Source organism: Hylobates moloch, unplaced genomic scaffold (assembly GCF_009828535.3).
Source record: "Hylobates moloch isolate HMO894 unplaced genomic scaffold, HMol_V3 SCAFFOLD_2, whole genome shotgun sequence".
Taxonomy (NCBI): domain Eukaryota; kingdom Metazoa; phylum Chordata; class Mammalia; order Primates; family Hylobatidae; genus Hylobates; species Hylobates moloch.
In genome coordinates this window covers 173,833,777-173,852,707 of record NW_026652277.1, presented here as the reverse complement: position 1 = coordinate 173,852,707, position 18,931 = coordinate 173,833,777, and the positions used below count along the sequence as shown (strand labels likewise).

The following is an 18,931-nucleotide window of genomic DNA, read 5'->3' as shown; positions in this document are numbered from 1 at the left end:
TTTTGAGAAATGGCTGACCCCAGGGTCTGGAACAAAGTAGGTACAAATGAGCCCAAAGCATCTTATTAAGCCAGAAAGTAAGGAAGTATTTAGAAGTGATGGGGGCATGCCATCAGGATGCAGGAGCCAGGCTGAGGGGACTCTCATTGGCCCTTTTAATGGATCAAATATGAACATCAAAATAACATATAAAGGAATGAATTATGAGCGATTAAATATAGGAATTCATGAGTCCAAGATACTTGTGCTATGAATAAATAGGTACAGACGTTAGTCACTGAGGCATAAGGAAGTGTTTTTGCCTGCCCGACGGCTGATGTGGAAGAAGTACTGAGCTTGAACATCACCAAGGCAGGAGTAGACCAAGCAGGAGGCAGGAGTGGGTGCTGAGTTAGGGAACTGAGTTGAGGAGCAGGATACTCACCTTGTCTTCTCGGCTGCTCAAAGGCTGCTTATTGGTTGTACCTGAAACAAAAAGAGTAATTATACAATGGGAAAGTCAGATCATGCCTCAATGAGAATTCACATCACCCATGGGACATAAGTGCCTCCAGATATGAAATTCTGAAACAGACACCAGCACACCTCCATAGCAGTCCAGCTGAGATGGCAGAACCTAACCTATGCTGAGAAATGCTTTATTAAAAATAGAAGGAAGATGCCAGGCATGGTGGTTCATGCCTATAATCCCGGCACTTTGGGAGCCTGAGGTGGGAGGATTGCTTGAGCTCAGGAGTTCAAGACCAGCCTGGGCAACATGGCAAAACCCCAGATCTACCAAAAAGTAAAAAAAAATTAGCTGGGCATGGTGGCACAGGGCTGTAGTCCCAGCTACTTGGCAGGCTGAGTTGGGAGGATCTCTTGAGCCATGCAGGTTGAAGATGTAGTGAGCTGAGATTGCACCACTGCACTCCAGCTTGAGTGACACCGCGAGACCGTGTCTCAAAAGAAAAACAATGAGAGGAGGTTCTGTATTCTTCAAAATTGTCTATGTCATAAAAGACAAAGAAAAATTCCAGAAATTCTCCAGATTGAAGGGCTATAAGAAATAGGGCAGATAAGTGCCATCCTTGAGCCCTAGACTGTATGCTCTGTGGGACAGGAGGATGGGGAGAACATCATAAAAGACATTATTGCATCAATTGACAAAACTAGGATATGGGTGATAGATTAGATAAAAGCATTGTAGTAATGATGTTAATTTAGTACTGTTGAAACCAGTACTGTATCTATATAAGAAATTCTCTTATAGGAAGTATGCACTGAAGCCTTTGGGGGTCAAGGACCTACAGATACATAATTCACCTTTAGCTTCTTTATAAAGCAAAGGATGAGGGTGCACGTGATAGACTAAGTGGGATAAGATGCTAACAAGAGGTGAATCTGGGTAACAGGTGTTATGGGTGTTTTGGGTATTATTTTTATTCTTGCAACTTTTCTGTAAATTTGGAATTATTTCCAAATAAAAGAATAAAACTGTGGGTGATGGAATTTAAATAAATGAACATATATAGAATAACTAAACTATGCCACTTATGGAAGAAGAACAGATATGACATAATATTTCTGCAATTATATGATTAGTTTAAAAACCAAGCATAATGTATAGCTATAATGTCCTTCTTCCCAAAAAAGTTACTTCAAGGCCTACAACAAATGTTCTATGTCGTATTATTTGCCCTCCTTTTCCTCATTTATAACAGAGTATTTGGGGGCTGGAGAATTAGCCTTCTTAGATAACTTACTGTTTCTTGTAGCTCTAAAAATCAATGATTACATTCTGAATGTTTTTAGCTCTAACCCATTTGCAACTTTAAGTAAGCTTCTTCCAGACTTTCTGTGTTTCCTGTACTTATTTTAAAATAGTTTCCCACAAGTTAGAAATTTTTTTACGTTTAGAAATTGTTGTGCTCAATTGGTCAATGTAATGGGGTGTCTTAGTCTGTTTTGTGCTGCTATAACAGAATACCTCAGACTGAGTAATTTATAAAGCACAGAAATGTATTTCTCATGGTTATGGAGGCTGGGAAGTCCAAGATCAAGTTGTTGCCAGCCTCTGGTAAGGGCTTTCTTGCTCCTCACCACATGGCAGAAGGAGGCACAAGGGATTAACCCTCTCCTTAAGCCCTTTTTATAGTGCTGTCCATTCGTTCATGAAGGCAGAGCCATCAGGACCTAAACCTCTCACTAGGCCCCACCTTCCAACGCTGTTGAGACAGGGATTAAGTTTCAAACACACGAGTTTTGGATGGCACATTCAGACTACAGCATGAGGGAAGTATCAGTTTGTCTAATGGTGAGTTCTTGTAGTCTGTAAGCTACTTTGGTTTTGCTCATTTTTTCTGCGCTGTTCCTTGGAAGTGGACAGAATTAACACTCTATTTATCTGAAGGTCTCTCTTCTTCTCAGAATGAGAAGAACCTAAAAATGCCCTTCCAAGAAAAGGGAAAATGAAAAGGTCTGACTGTGAAGCAGCTCTCACACTAAAGCTAAGGCCGTCCACATGTCAGAAGTGCTGAAGCCTTGCACAGGGCATTTTTGTTCTTAAAGAACTCCTTAAGGTCTTATGGGGTCATTGTGGAAGCAGTAACACAGGGATGGGGAAGCGAGGCCACTGACGGTCAAGTGGACACCTGCATGGAACGAACTGGGGAAGCATCCTTAGAGAATTGCACTGCATTTCCTAGGCTCACATGACAAATGTATTACCCTTACCATAGCTTAGATGAAATTTGCCCTGTAATTTGATCAGTTATAACTTTGATACGGGTAGAGGTGGCCAGAGGAAAGGAAAAGCGTATTCTAGTGCTCGCAAAGACTAATTGCCCACTGTAGGGTAACAAGGTGGCTTCTGGCTCCACATCAATCTCTCATGAGTCTTCATCTAAGCTCCTTTGACATTGATCTGTTCAGGTTAAGTTGGTGACATGGAATTTCCAGATGTGCAGGATAGGTGACAGATTATAAACTGCACTCATACCACCAATTGGTGCCCAGCTAAGAGGGCTGGCATGAAGCAGCATCTGCCCCCTCGACACCAATGACCCTGTAATCCTTAGCAAAGTCTAACTTATTTTCAGGTCCTTCTGCAGAAGGCGGGCAGTTACATGTGCACTGGAAGTGTGGGCCTCCACATCTTCTCTCCCCACATGGCCAACTCATCTCCTTTAGCGCCTTACCCTAGAATAGCCTCTTGTAGCTGTTCCTCCTGCCTCTGATTTCACCTCCTTCTGATCACCTCATCAACTTTCCGACTCAAACATGTAGGACATCATTTTATCTCTTTCATAAAGCCCTTCAGGATGCAGGCTCAACTCTTCAGCATAGGCTGAAGGCACTTCATTGTTCACCCTCCATCCTGGCACTGGCACCCAAACCACCCTGATGCCCAGTGTTCCAACCATCCCACTCACTCCTGCCTCTGGGGCTTGCACAGCTGCCTCCACTGTGGAGCTCCCCCAAGGCCTGCAAACCCATCTCGGATGCAGCTCCCCCTGTGGTCCTCTCTCCCACCTTTCCACTGACCTGGGCTCCAGGAACTCCTGCACTGGCTGCCTTCATCAGCGCCCTTGTTGCACTGGCTGACTGCCTCCACCAGCGCCCTCGCGCACTGGCTGCTTTCACCAGAGCCCTCATCATGCTGGCTGCCTTCATCAGCGCCCTCGTCGCACTGGCTACCTTCATCAATGCCCTCGTCAGCACCTTGACGCCTTGATAGTGTGCCTGCCCCCTCCTCTGCTGGATTAGGACAGCCTTGAGGGGAGATCCCAGGACTTCATTCTGGAGCCCTAGAGCTCAGCAGTTATTAAATGACTCAGATGTTTGACATCTAATTTGGGTACTCCAAAGCTCCAGAAACAGGGATATATTTACTTGCTGATGAGAAGGGATGTGAATGCATTGAAACAGGATGGATGGGAAGGAGCAGGTGGCTTTGAGAACACAGGTAAGCCTGAAGGTCCCCTTTACTTCCGTGGTGGCCAAGGGCTAGGTGGGCATGCCCCTTGGTGCCCATGGGAGGCTTAAGGCAGAAAAGAAAAGAAGACTAATGGAGAGAAAAGAAAGAAAAAGGGGAAGGCAAAGAAAGGATTGAACAAGAAAGTGAGGAAGGTAGAGAGATTGCATTTCTCAGGAATCACCAGAGATGTGACAGTGGTCTTGGGCAGATACCCACACACACACACAAGCACACACACACATATTTAATGTGAGAGATCACTATGGCAGAGAAATGGCCTTTGCCAACCTCCAAGCTCACTTTCTTTTATGTTCTAAGAGACGAATCAGGCAACTCCTGAATGTGTGGTGAGAGGTAAAGAAAGTTTGATGAGGTTATGTAGTTTTTATGCAATTATAAGCAAAGGCAAAATTCCTGCCATTAGGAAGCTGACATTTTACTGGGAAAATAGACTAAACAAGGCAGATAAGTCAACCACAAGCAATGCATGGAGGAAGTAAAGCAAAGAAACGTGGGAATAAGTGCTGGGAGAGGTGGTGTAGCAGTGCGTGGTGGGGTGGACTCTGGAGGCTTCTTGAAGAGGTGCAAGAGGAAAAAATGTGAAAAAAGGAAGAGATTGTGCCCTGCAGATATTCAGGACATTGGGCAGAGGAGTTCCTGGAGAGGAATCAGCAGCTGCAAAGGCTCTGAGTTGGGAGGGTGACTGGTGGGTTCTAGGAAGGCCCATGTGGCTGAGAATAGAGTGAAGGAGGTGTGGGCAGAGTGAGAGCTGAGGGAGGTGGCAACAGCTATAACCCAGACATGATGGGTGTGGGCTTTCCATTCACCAAGGTGGAAAAACTGTGGGAAGAGTGGGTTTGTGATGGGGGTAAAACCAACAGCTCAGTAATAGCCATGTTAGGTTTCAGATACCTTCTAGATGCCCCAGTGGAGCTGGTAACTAGACACATGAATCTAGAGTTTAGGAGAGGGGTCTGGGCTAAATATATAAGTGCAAGCATCATTAGTATTCAGATTTAAACCCACGAGGCTGAGCGAGATCACCAAGGGAGCAGGGAGTGATGGAAAATAAAAGGTCCACGGATGAGCCTTGGGACACTGCAACATGAAGACAGTGGGGAGACGAGGAGTTCAGCAAATGTGACTAAGGGGGAATGTCCAGAAAGGTGGGACACAAATCAGCAGAGTGGAGTGTCTGGAAAGCTGAGTCAAGGTTGTATTCTAAGGAGGCAGGAATGAAGAATTCTCTCCACTGCAGTGAGTAAGTCATCTAAGATGTCTAAGAATGGACTCTTGGATAGAGAGTTTTGGGTTGAATGGTGACCTCAGTAAAAGTGAGATATTGCAGGACAGCAGAAGTAGAACTCTTAAGAAAGTGTTTTGGAACCATTCAAGACCCAGAGAAAGGAGAGAGACCAGAGCCACCATCTAGACAGCTGCATTCTGTTGTAAAGGGAAACAGAACCTGGGTAGAGATGGAGGGAGAAGGTGGAGAGTCAAGAAAGTTCTTATTTATTTTTCCACGGAGAAATGACATTATGTGTGTGCATAATGGGAAGGACCCAGGAGACGATTTAGGGGGGAGTTCCCACGCAGTTATGCAGACTTCCCTCTCATGGCACAAGGGGTTGGGATCTAGTGCCCCACGGCCTTTTCTGGGGCATGAGCACTAGGGGAGAAAGCTAAGACAGTGGCATCTTCTTGCAACCTTCTCGGACAGGTTGAACCACCAGGGCCCTGCGCAGGTGTCACCACACTCCCAGGCGTCTGTTGTCACCTGGCCCGGAGCCCGGGTCTTGGGGGTCTTGGGGTAGCAAACTTCCTTAGGTTCACTTCAGCGACATCTGTGCCGTCTGTCCATGGAAGCTTTTGGGTGCATTTATGAAGCTGCGCCCTGTGCCTGGTGCCTCAGAACTCAGTCCTTTAAGTTCCTCCCACCCAGGGTCGGGAACGGGCCTCACCATCTGGCGGCTCCTGCAGCAGCTCTTTCTGGCGAGTGCAAGCCCACGGATTCCCCACGAGCCGGGTTCGGGTGGGGAATCCGCGCAGCAGTCCCCTGCACACACCCTCCCGCCGTGCCCTCCTTCCCTGCGCAGTGCATCCCTGGGTGCTCAGCAAGGGAGAGCGCGAGGTCCTGGGCCGCCAGCGGACTCAGGCGGAGGCGACAGGCTTGGCTTCAGCCACAGCGTTGCGCCACGTGGGCGCTCCCCTCTCTGTTGCTACCGTCCGTGCTGCGGGATGGCCCTGGTCTCGGTCCCCATCTGGACTCTTCATGGTGCGGAGACTGAGCGCAGTTCCCTACGTTTTGCGTCCCAACTTCTCCGGGGCAGAAAAGACCCCTGGTGTGTGTTGGGGAGAAGGGGGAGAGCAGGCCTTTGGCCTCTTAAGGGTCTTTTGGGGTCCCCCCACACTGCGCCTAGGCGAGGGCGCCTATCCCTACGCGGGAGGAGCGCCCCTAGCGCCGGCGACATCTCTGCAGACCTGGTGGTCCCAGCGCGCGGGGCATCCATCCATTCATTGCGACTCCGGGCGCGGCGGCCCTAGGACTCCAACCGAAATCTATGAATGGGAAGAGGAAAGAGAACCAATGTCTGTTTGCACTCCCTGCTTCCCCGCACCCCAGCCCCCCTCCAGGCAGAGCGAGCCCCACACGTAGTGACAAGGGGCGGGGGTCGGGTTGGGGGGACTGCGGGGGCGTGCAAGGCTGGGAGAGAGTCTGGCTGGAGACTGCACTATTTATATACTCCGGTGCTCCAGGACAAAGAGGGCAGATCCGACTCATCCCCCTCCCCCAGCCCCAGCACCTCCCCGGCCCCCTCCTCTGGTGGCTTTGATTTCGTGACCACCCCCCGGGGGGGGGGCGGGTTGGCAGGTGCGGGGGTGGGAGCCGTCTCCGCGGGAGCAGCCTTGCCAAAGGTCCGGCTGCTGACGTCCGAGCGCCCGCTCCTGTCAATGAACGGCAGCGGCAGCCTGGGGACTGTTCTGGCAACGAGGCTACAGACGTCATCGCCTCCTGTTGGACGCGGGGGGGTGTCCGAGCAGCATCTCCGGCTTAAAGGGAAACTCTCTAAGTTCCGGGCAGCCGGGAGAGTCGTTCCTGAGAGCACATGCACCCCCAAATGTCAAGCGCACTCGGACACACACACACACACACACACACACACACACGCGCGCGCGCACACACAAGCACTCATGTTCTAGACAGAGAGGTCTGAGTCCGAAGTTGCTGCGGCTGGGAGCTTGAGCTGAGATGGACTGGTCTTCATGGGCGCCCAAGGCGCTGGGTGCAGCTTTTCCCGAGACCCCCAGATGGAAAGGAGGGAAGGAGGAACCCCACACACTCGCCTTTTGCGAGAAGATCGGCGCGCACCCCAGAGTGCCCCAAGCCTTTGGAATATGCCTGCTGAGCGGAGCGCGCGAGCGTGGTGGACAGGTCCCGAACTTGGCCAGCGGGCTTTCTTGGCAACTTGCTTTGCGCAGTTCTCCATGGAACCCTGGACCCACTGTGCTCCCGGCGCCTTACCTTTTTTTTTTCTTTTTCTTTCTCTCACTCTCTTTTTTGAATTTATGAACTCGAAATGAAGCGGAAAGCAGATATGCGCGTCAGCATACTTTGGCGGGTAAGTTGACAGTTCCTTTTACCTGTTATTTAACCCTTGAGAGTCCAGAAAAACTTAGTCCCGATCTTTGTGTGTGTGTGTGCCTGTACTTAAAAAAACTTCCTGTCCTTTCCCTCTACCCTTTTTGGCAATAAGAAAACGTGTGCGCGTGTGTGGTGTGTTGTGTTTGTGGACGTGACTGTTTGGGGGAAAGGGTGATAAGTGGACTCCAGAAAGAAGAAAAGGGAGTTTATAAAGCCGAAGACTCACGGGTTTGCAGAGGAGGGGAGAGACTGCCACCCGCCCCAGCGCCAACTGACAGCCTGGGGGCTAACGCTTGATCCGAGGAGTTTGAGAGCTCCAAGTTCCCAGCGAGGGCTGCGCGCCAGCTGCAAACCGCAGCGGCTGCCGCGCCAGACCCGCAGGTGCCTCCCGAGGCGGCCTGGAGAAGGGATGGTGTGTGCACCGCAACTTCCTTCCTCCCGAGCCAGCCGCCCTTCTCCAGTTCTCAGTGGGGACAGGACCCCCTGCTGTTTTGATCCTCGCCTCTGCCGCCACTCTCTTCTCTCCCCCCACCTCCCCCAGTCTCTTTTGCAAAAGATCCTGTGATGTCATAGGGGAGGAGGGGGTCCGGAGTCCCCAGCACCTGAAAGCATCACTAGATTGCATTCTGCAGCATTTTATTTTCTTCATCCCACCCAATTTTCCTTGCAACCCATTGAAATCGCATCCTCAACAAACACTGCAAACACTGTCCCGCCCCCCTCCCCCCAAGCCAAGCCCAGCCCAGCCATAAGACACCACTCTTTCGTAGCTAGACAGGACCAGGAGTCCTCACAGCACCCCACCCCATCGCCCCCCAAATGGGGAAGAAATCCGCTGAGGCACCCAAGGAGCCTCTCCTTTCTGGTTTGATCTCTCCTCCCCTCTCGGCCTACCCTTCTAGTTGAAGGAAAAGGAGGAAGGAGGAAGGAGAGAGAGAGAGGAGAGAGAGAGACTGAGAGAGGGAGAGGGAGAGGCAGAGAGAGAGAGAGAGAGAGAGAGAGGCGCAACACCAGCAAACAGTCTCCTAGACGTAGGGCTACATTGATGGACCGGATTGTAGAATTTCTGCACCGAGTCCCTGCCCCTCTGCCTTTCCTGCCACCCCGAGTCCCTTCCCCTCCTGAAGCAGCAATCTCTGCCATCTCCCTCTCTGGTCTCTTCTCCCCACCCCTTTCCTCTGCACCTAACCCCCTCCCCTCCATCTAACCCCACCTTCACTCTCCTCTCCGAGGGGGGAGGGCCAGGGGGTGGGGAAAGCAAACCCCCAAATCCCCAGCCCTGGGCAGAGATGTCGAAGAAACGCAAAGCCCTCGAGGGTGGAGGAGGTGGCGGAGAACCCCAGCTCCCAGAGGAGGAACCCACTGCCTGGTTTGGGGACAGCAGCGAGGAGCAAGGTAGGGGGCGGGGAGGGGGAGGAGAAAAAGGAACAGGAGCACATGCAGGAAGACGTTTGGGAGTTGAGATCCCTCCGCAGGAATGCCCTCGCCACGCTTCATCAGAGCTCCCTATAGCAAGACAACTTGAGTAGACTTTTCCCCCACAGATGGGATTTTACGTGTTTCTTCAGGATACAGGGAGTGGGGTGGGAGTGAGCCGATTAGATAATGCTGGAGACCCAGATCTGCGTGGACCTGAAGCTGTGTGGGGAAGAAGGGAGGGTGGGGTGGGAAGGGAAGAGGCCAAGAGGTATTGATTGGGGACAGCTGACTATTTTCCCTCATGCCTGCCTGGCTGTCATGTGCATTGGTGTGGACACACTGTACTGGGGATGGAGAGCCTACATGAATGTCTGTGTGCAGGACACCTGTGTCCAGAGGGCAGGGGTGCCGGTGAGATCCCCCTCGGGCTCGTTGCTGATGAGGTACAGCAGGGAGGGACGTTTACTTCTTCCATGCTTCTCCAGTCCAGGGATGCTTAGGGCTGCGTCATGTGAAATCTTCATCCTCTGCACAGGCAGGGCCCTGTGCCGCCTCCTGAAGTTGGAGGTGAGGTTTTTGAAGCAAATGGGGTGATGTGCTGTGTTTTCAAGGAGAGACGTGGTGGTGAAAGCAGTTGGGTACTTCTTTGCCTAGAATAACACCAATGAAAAACTGAAGATGGAAAATTTCCTATGGAAACACAAGTGATACTTGGATATCTGATTTCCACATAAAAGAAACCCAGGCAGACACCTTTTATTTCCCTTAAAGCTTTCTGGATTTGGTTTAAAGTAGGCCCCAATGAACTAGTCAGGCTTTTTCTGGGCTGCAGTTAAAATGCAAAGGAAAAATGAACCAGATGGAGATATTTTGTTGTTGGCTAAGCTGTGGAAAATTAGGTGAACAGGCATGTTGGGGGGAATCTGAATCTGGATAGGTAGGCAGCTAGGTAGAGGGGTTGTTTGTGTGACCGATTCCTTCCTGCAGCCCAGCTCTGTGGCCTGGGCTGTGGCAGGGGCCGAGCTGGACAGAGTATCCAGAGAGACCGGCTTGGGCTCCTGTCTCCAAAATGGAGGCAGTGGCTCTTCTCCTTTGACGTCACAAGAAACTCCAAGTCACAGAAGTCCTTCCACCCAGAAAACAGGAGTCTTTGTGTGCACTGGGAACCTTCGGCATGGCTTGCGTCTGTTTCCAAACAAAGGACGGGTTCCGGCCATGCCTGGAAAGTGCATTTTGGTTACACTGGAAGGAGTTGAGAAGAATCCCACCACTTACCTCAAAAGGGGTATTTCAGTAACTGCAGGCTTTGACTTTCTCTGCTCAGTTATGATTTTAGAGCAAAGCTAGGGCATTTCTTAAGTTACTTTTACTGAAAAAAAAAATGGCATTTGGTAAGAAATTCAAGTACTGCAGGTGACTTTATTTGTATGGTTGTATCTTTCCATCTTTGGGGGAAATAATTCAATATCACCATGAGTGTCTGGCAAATTCATCAGCTCCGTACGCGGTATTTCGTGTTGACCTCCGGTCGCTCTGTAAAGGTACATAGGCTTTTCTTTTGGTTAAGAGCAGACGAAGTCTATGGGAACTGAAACCATTATTATGGTAAATAACAACCTTAATATTTTTAATGTTATTTTAATAATTAATAAATGTATGACTGCCAGCTATGAAAAGAAATAAGAATTGTATTTCAGCAAACATTTTTCATCTTTTTGGTGGAAATATTTGGTATTAGGATTTTAAAAAATCTGTGGAAGTCTGTACTACCAGTAGCAAGTAATTCCCACATTCCCCAGGTAATACACGTCTACAGAGAATATTTTGCAAGTCAAACTAGTTAACAGTAAGTACCTATATCCATAGTACTCAGAGATTATCATAATTTCAAAAAGATTTATTGTACAATTTTTTTAGCATAAAAATGTCTAAAGATTTTATTGTATACTTTGTATTTGGCAACTAAAAATGCTACTTGGTAATCGTCTGAGAATATGTAACTGTAGAAACCATTGAGGGGTGAACACTCCACTACCATGGAGTTGGGAATATATTTCTTTGGGAAATGGAAACCACGGCCCATGCCTGCAGTGGCGGGAGCACATCTGTGCATTTCTGGTGGATGTCTGTGGTATATGGCTATATGAATACACGGCTGTGCACGCTTTCGCAATGGGAAACTGGGAGGCCAGGTAGCTGGCAGTGTTTGACAGCTGTTCATGACACATAAGCCCTTACCCGTGATTAAGAAACTGCATTTTCTCTGCCTCTCAAACTCAGTGCTGTTGGTTTTTACCCCTTTGGGCCTCTAAGCCAAATTTGACTGTACACACTGCAGAACAGAGAAAAGTATATATGTTGGTGTTGCTGACCTGGATGGAACATCAGAGGGGTCATCTTTTAAGTTCCAACAACTTGGAAGGTTTATGTGTTTGCTCATTTCAACCGTTGAGAGTATATTATAGCATGTATGAAATGAAGGCAACTGGAAATTAACTTTCAGTGGTAGTCAATGATTTTAAGATGGCCTGTTGGCAGGCTGGTTTGACTTGAAGTTTTAAATAGCTGATAGGCATATAGGCTGCCTAGAGAGGAGTATGGTGGGAACTTTGAACATGAGAACTAAAGCCCTTTGGTCCTGTTCACGTCCTTCCCTACCACCAATCCATGCCAGAGTGCTCGTGGTCTCTGGCCACAACTGCTAAGTGCTCATTTCAGGTCCTGTGCTGATACTTCCTGGCTATTGTGCTGTGTGGCCCCTGTATTGTTAATAATTTCTCTTTAGAAGATTCCTTATACTGATGAACGTAGGATAGGAAATGGGTCATTGTGTACACACTCAGATGGTTTTGGTTTCCTCCCTGACCTTAGTAGATCCAGCCTGCTTAACTTAACTAGCTAAAATGAAAGATGAAGTACATTATCCTAGCTTAGACTGAATGTTTCTTTGGATGTCCATTGAAGTTATTTGACACGTGTACTCGTGTGTGTGTGTGTGTGTGTGTGTGTGTGTCTGTGTGTGTGTGTGTCTGTAAAATTGCGATTAGGATACATTCCTCTTATGGGTAGCAGCTGGCTCCGTGTCCAACATGTGTGCAGTCTATACTGAGGAAGATATTAGCATAAAATGTTAAACTTATAAACATTTTTCCTTTGTAACTTAAAGAAAATTGGTGTGCAAATGGACCATGCCAATGACAATTTTTGTTTTGTTTTGTTTTGTTTCTTCTTTTCTTAATTGCTTTGAACTTGGACATAAGATTGTGTTACAATGTTTGGTTGATTATAATTGAATGGACATGTGGAAAGCTGTCTGGGAGGACTCTTTGATGAAAACCCTGAATAATTGTATTTATTGATCTTATAACTAATAAGAAAGCACTTCAAAATTTTTTTCGTTCTCTTCACATTCTTTTTATATTAGTCTGTTTTCAAAGAATTAGTATTTACTTAAAGAGTTTGGTTTAATCACAAGATATCTTATTAGTTTCTATACACTGAGGAAGTAATACTAACTCTATTTTTCCAGTTATGCTGTAGTTAGAAACCTGTTCTCCTAGTACCTATAGGTTCTCTGAAATCCATCTCTTTTCTCCCCTCTCCCCAGTGTCACCCTAATTGGACTATCTTGCTTTGTCTTCTAGTTTTAACCTCCATGTCTTTCAAGATGGTTTTAGGTTAGGAAATTACGTAAGTGGTATATTATTACATTAAATTAATCTCATGAGTGTTTTAAAAGTAAGTAGTTTCTGTTTTGGATGAAATTGGTTAAGATCCTCCCCAGCCCAGTTTTCTGGGTTCTTGCCTCGGTAGTGCTTAAAACCACCCAAAGGGGAGACTCTGGGACTGAATGAATCTAGGGGACATTTGGGCAAGACCGAATCACGCATTCCTTCAATTTCTTGAGCCATGGTGAAATACGGGTAGCTATTATGTGGTCAGATGAATCAGTGACTGAGTGAACATACGGTTTTCAATAACCACATACCTCTACCTCTCTGATATTACAATAACACCAGGATTTTGTAGCTTTCCTGTATTAATAATGGGTAGTTAGCATTGGGAGAGCCTGAAGCTGGGCATAGGAAGTAGCATCAATTTTATGTCTCTAAAACTAGTTAAAAGTGAATGTGTATGTTGTTAACTGACCTATATCTACCTATCCCCCACCATCAGCTGGATTGATCTTTCCAACAGACTAATGTTTCTAATAGAATTGCTCAGATTGCCTATTTCTAAAATAGCTTACAAAAAATCTCTCAAAGGGTGATTTACATCATTGATATTAAAAAATGGGCATGACCCTCGGAAGAGGAAATCAATGTTAAAGACAAACAAACAGTCATACAAGCATGCATTTTTACAGAAGTTTGATGGCAAAGGCGGTTATCGTTTAGACATTTTTTAAAGTTCTTGTGTTAGTTTCTTTGGCTTCAAACCAAAAAGGCCATTACCATGCAGTGGGCCAAAGAAGGTGAAGGAGGGGACTTTGAGGAGAAAAGGAGCTCAAGAATGAAGCCTGCAGAATGGAATAGAGGCCTTAGTCCTCACTCATCTTTGGACCTGCCCCTGCCTTTTTGATTCAAGTGGGAAAGAAAATGACCAATATCTGAAAGACAAAGTCATCCCTATGTGCCTCTCTCCTCCCCTCAGGTTGAATTAGATGGCCTTGGTGGTCCAATTTCTGTGACTTTGATTATGACTTTGGGAAGAAATGAACTTAAACCACAACTGGACTCCAATCTAAATGATAACTCACAAAGGAACCAAATGAGGGGTAGTTATTAATCTGAAAGGGTGGGGAGAGGAAGTTACCTAAAAACTGCATTATTTGAGAAGCCACTAACTGGGAGGATACTCTCTTTTTAGAACTGGCAGAAGCTGTGAGCATCACAGTTCAATAATGTAGAGCACCTTTTGATCTAGAGTACAGCAGGGACTCTTCTTCATGTTGTAAATGGCCTATATTTACCTACATTTATATTCCTGTTTGCCAACTCTTCCTCCCCAACAAACATGCACCTGCCCCTCCCCTCCAGGGGAAAACAGAATTGCAAATAAGCAGAGGTGAAAGTTATGTAACAATGCCACCTCCTGTCACTTCTATGGCTAGCTTAAATAATACAGATGGAACAAATGTTTCTCAGGCAAGCAGGAATTATCTTCACCTGTTAGCAGGAGGAGCCCTTTTAATAGAAAGAACTGCTCAACCATGACATGAAATTCTTAAGAGCTCTTTGACTTTCCCTTTCCTTCCTTGATGAATACAAGGTAGCAATCACAATGACCAATGTCTTGATATTATATATTGCATATATCATATAGGTACATGCATATATATTATACACACATGGCAACAGTAGTCAATGGTCATGAGAAGATGTACTGTAAGTCCTCCTCCAACCCCAAATGTCACATACGTGACCCTGGTTCTTATGAAGCCAACCAGAAATTTCCTGAGCACATACAGAATGATATATGTAACATCCCTTTCATATACAGACACAAGTATCCTGTTAAACTGTTCTCCTTATACTTTGCTTTATCCACTTACCTGTATCTTGGAAATGTATCAGCATACATAAAACTACCTTCGTTGCCTGCATAATATTCCGTGGTACAATGTGCCGTAATTGATTTAACTAAACCCTATTGAATGACATTCAAAATACTAGTCTCTTGCTTTTATAAATAAATAAAGCTTTCATAAGCAACCACACAGTACTTTTTCAACACATGTATATGTGTATATGTTGGTAAATTCCTAGATATGGAAGTTGAGTCAAAGAAATGATAATGGTTTTGACTCTACCGAAGGCTATTTGCCCATACCTGCTGTAATTTTCTTATGCAGTTTGATCTGTCATGAGTACAGACACTACATTTTGAAAATCCCAAGTTGGGATATTTGGTAAATATAAGCATATTCCTCAAGACGGTGGGATAGAGCATTTGAAATGTAGAAAGTCCCAGATGTAGGGTGATTACACCTACGATGGATTTTAGGATTTATAAGACAACTTTCTTTCTTCTCCTGCTCTCTGCTTAAGGTGGATGTTGGGATGAGCAGTGTTGCATTACATCCATCTCAGCAACAATACATAGGCGCAGGTTTGTGATTTTGCTGTAGAATAAACATTGAGGAATTTAAGTAATGACAGAGAATGAATTGTGTTATTTTAAAATGGGTATTATTTTAAAATAGGACACGAATGTTCTTTCTGAGGGGATTTATGAAAACTATAATTGGTATATGTATTACTCTTGAATTCTCAGATAACCACAATGGTAACTCTGAGTGTTGTGACTTTCGCACATTTTATGTATTTAGAGATTCCTAAATTTGTCAGTCAGAATGTTGGCTCTCAAAGAGTGCGAGTGGTGGTGTCTTAACTGTGACATTTCACCATGTGGGAGCTGATAACCCCTGCCTTGTCCCTGCCCCTACCAGTGTGCCTGGCACCTAATGGGCATGCCAGCATTCCTTGTTGAGTGAAATCATGAATGTTTTTGTAAGTGAGGCAATTTGAATTAACAAGTATCTTCTTTAATAGAAACTATAGTATTTCTACTTGTAAATGACTATATTTATATTGAGTTGTATAAGTTTTTTATTCATGAAATAAAATCTGCTATGAGATTAAACAGGCCACAGCAGCACATATTTGTAAAAGCATTTTTCCTCAGGACATAATTTTAAGGTGCTCATGCCTGGTCTGGATGGGTGAGAGAGAAGTAGAAACATGTTCCCCTTCCCCTTCTGCCTCGTACCTGGGCCAACTGGGGAGAAAGCCCACATGCTCCTTCCCTTGGTGCTAATGGGGAGTTCAGCCCACAGAAACCTTGGCCAATGAACAAGAACCCTTACCCAGCTCCAGCTCCCAACCACAGCAGGCCCCAAGCCTGTATCCCTGCTTTCAAGCCTTTTTCAGACACACTGGGAGCTGGCCCTCCTCTGCATAGAAAGCCTCACTCTGAGCAGTAAACCATTTCATGTCCTCTTGGTGCATGTGTCATCAGAGTTGACATCTGAATGAAAGTTTGGGTGGGAGGTCCATCTCACTCTCATGAAATACCCATCACAAACATTTTGCTACATTTTCTTTTTCTCCTCCTCCACCTCCTCCTCCTTTTCTTATTCTTCTCTGGCACACATAATTATTATTATTCTTGGCTGAAGTACTTCAGAGTTATTTATAAACATTTTGATAATCTAAATACTTTAGATTTATTTTCTAAGACAAGATATTCCTGTACATGACCACAATTCAACACCCATACTAAGAATGCTTAACATTGATATAATGTTATTATCTAGTGGGAGCACATATTCAAATGTCCCCAATAATAGCCTGGCTAGTTTCTCAATCCAGGATCCAATCAGGAATCACACATATGTTGAATTGTCATTTTTTTAAATCTAAAAAAACTCTATGACATTGACATCTTTGAAGCATCTAGGCCACTTATCTTTCAGAAATCCCAAATTTGGATTCATATGATGCTTCTTAGTGATTAGACTCAAGTTAAATATTTTGGACAAAGATACCACATAGGTGGCACTGTGCCATTCTCCATGCATCCCATTAGAAAGCACCTGATGTCAGCAGGTCCTGTCGTGGTGACATTAAGTTTGATTGCTTGGTTAAGAAAATTTCTGCCAGACTTCTCCACTGTAAAGAGAAATAGCAATAAACTCTGATTATTCTTCCCTTATGCCATGGCAAAATGTCTGCCTAAAGGTGCAAAATGTTGACAACCAAAATCCTTAATTTAACATCAATTCATAATTATATAAATTTGGATTTTATTTACATGTCAATATTTTTCTTTTTCATTGAGGTGTAATGATTTTAGAAAGGGCCCTTTCTGAGCTCAACAGCTTAGGTGAATTTTATGGGAAGAGCTCAGTGGATTTTAACATAAATAAACACCAAAATTAAGCCATTTCCAGCATTCCAGAAGGCTTCCTGTGCCCCTTGCCTCATCAGGTCCCTTCCCACAGGTAACCATTGTTCACCGTTCTGACCTCTGTCATGAATTCATTTGCCTGCTCTGGGACTCTTCTGTAGGAATGGAAAAGCACATCTTCGTTACCTGGGTTCTTTTAGTCAAACTTCAGTCTGTGGGATTCAGCTTCATTGTTGCAGTAGCTTGCTCTTTTTAAGTGCTAAGTAATATTCTGTTGTATCACTATTCCACAATGTACTTGTTTTTTCTACTATTGATGGACATTTGAGTAGTTTCAACTTTGGGGCTACTGCAAATAAAACTGCTATGCAACATTTTTATATGTGCCTTTAGTGGACGTAGACCCTCATTTATTTGAGGCACAAATCCTATAGACCACTTTTTATTTTAATAATTTGTTTAATGTTCTTTATTAGTCATTGGAACTCATCAATGAAGGTGTTTGATTTTCTATAAATACATCTGAATATCACAAACCTTATATTCATAAAAAATTCAGGTGCCTTCATGGGAACACTTAAAATTCAGATATAGAATCTTGATAAATGAACTAGATTTTACCCATAATAGAAGTCTGTGCTTAATTTTGACTCACAAATATAATTATCCCTCTCTACCATGGATGTTGAATTTGGTGCTTGTTCATTTAAGTGGTGTATTGTGCTTGCTTTGAGGACCCTGAAGGAGACGGTATTAAGAAGAAAGATGGACCGTCACCAAGTTATACCATCCTGAGGTACAGTTTGTTGGTAGTGTGGATTTCTTTACTTCTGTTTGAGAAAAGGTTACCAGATTGAGGAATCTCTGCCTAGGAAATTCCGTAAGTTCAGCTCAAGAAGAGAAGGAATCTGCTATCTTTCCCAAACTGCTTTTTCGTGCTATTGTGATATTGATTTCCCACCTTCTTTATTTTTCTGCATCAATGTGGCATAATGACATCCACTTGCTGGTCTTATCTGGGTCTGGCCCGGACTAACTGTGAAGTAGAAAGGGACAAGTGCAACTTTATGTCATCCTCTTGCCACAGAATAATAAATCTCATTTTAAAGTAATAGGTTCTGTAACAAGATAGAGAACTTTCAGTTATCTTCACATTTGGCTCCAGCCTATCTCTCACCAAGGGAACTATCTGTTTAGGACAATGGTTCGACGTGTGCTGACAGCAGAGGGTGCGATTCCAAGGCTTCCGGTGCACAGGGTTTGGTTGCTCCAGGAGAGCGTGTGGGGAAGGTGGGGACAGGAGGATGGCGTGGCACACAGCCCGAGGAGGGCCCTGCTGCAGGGTGGCTGGTGGGGACTGCAGAGCCCAGGAACAGCTGTCAGTTATTGTGAGCTGGTGTGGTGTGTGGTGGAAGACGTGACTCTCTGTGTGAGTCTAGTGCTCTGTGAAGTTTACCAAATTCTTGAGTGATTCAGAGAGGTTTGTAAATGAAAAACCCATGAAGGGTCTGAGTTTCACATATGGGCTTTGGTGGCATAAACCAGAGTGAGTGAGTGTGAAGTGGTAGCCCGGAGTCAGGCGAGTCCAGGAAGACTCAGGTTCTGGAATATTCTTTGAAACATTGGCAAAGGCTCTGGTGTCTCCATGTAGGAATATGCTGCGATTCAAGGCAAATCACCCTACCCCCAAGGGTTAGCAAACTCTTGGCTTTGAGCTATATTGAAGCCATTTTTTTCTTAACTTGAAGTGAATTGGAACATTTTGATTGTAGTCACAGCCTAGTCTCCTGTTTTCAATGTGGTATCACCTGTGGCTTGAGATTTAGGTAAAGATTACAAAGATGGTGAGAGGACTGGTTTTACTCAGGGCCCAACAGATTTTAGTGATTCAGCCTAAAATCACTGGGGCTGAGTCAACATCAGCTGTGATCTTACATGATAATAATAATAATTAACATATCCACATAACAGTAACTTAAAAGGAGTCTTTTTTAGCTTCA

General features: G+C 45.3%; 2 protein-coding genes across 4 annotated transcripts in view; one reads left to right on the top strand and one right to left on the bottom strand.

Annotated features, from left to right (window-relative positions):
• Positions 1-385: 385 nt before the first annotated feature.
• Positions 386-6,965, bottom strand: LOC116473713 (putative uncharacterized protein FLJ36797). The gene is made up of 2 exons (XM_058435733.1): positions 6,440-6,965; positions 386-465 (listed from the first exon to the last, which is right to left on the bottom strand). Exons 1-2 carry the CDS (start codon positions 6,963-6,965, stop codon positions 392-394), a joined length of 600 nt encoding a protein of 199 aa, XP_058291716.1. The 3' UTR covers positions 386-391.
• The window catches only part of PDE10A (phosphodiesterase 10A), a 659,574-nt gene continuing 647,410 nt past the window's right edge, over positions 6,768-18,931 (top strand). For 2 of the 3 annotated variants that reach the window (XM_032162223.2, XM_032162202.2), the window contains exon 1: positions 6,768-8,996. In XM_032162223.2, coding sequence (XP_032018114.1) covers positions 8,891-8,996 — 106 coding nt within the window. In that variant the 5' untranslated portion in view covers positions 6,768-8,890. The remainder of the gene's footprint in view (positions 8,997-18,931) is intronic. The other variant, XM_032162216.2, reaches the window with a different exon arrangement.

What these genes read in the sequence shown, in the direction of transcription:
- LOC116473713 (XM_058435733.1), bottom strand. Translation starts at nt 6,965, where the DNA reads ATGACGTCTGTAGCCTCGTTGCCAGAACAGTCCCCAGGCTGCCGCTGC. An exon ending in CCGCGCGCTGGGACCACCAG is followed by an intron (nt 466 to 6,439) that starts GTCTGCAGAGAT and finishes TTTTTGTTTCAG; the next exon opens with GTACAACCAATAAGCAGCCT.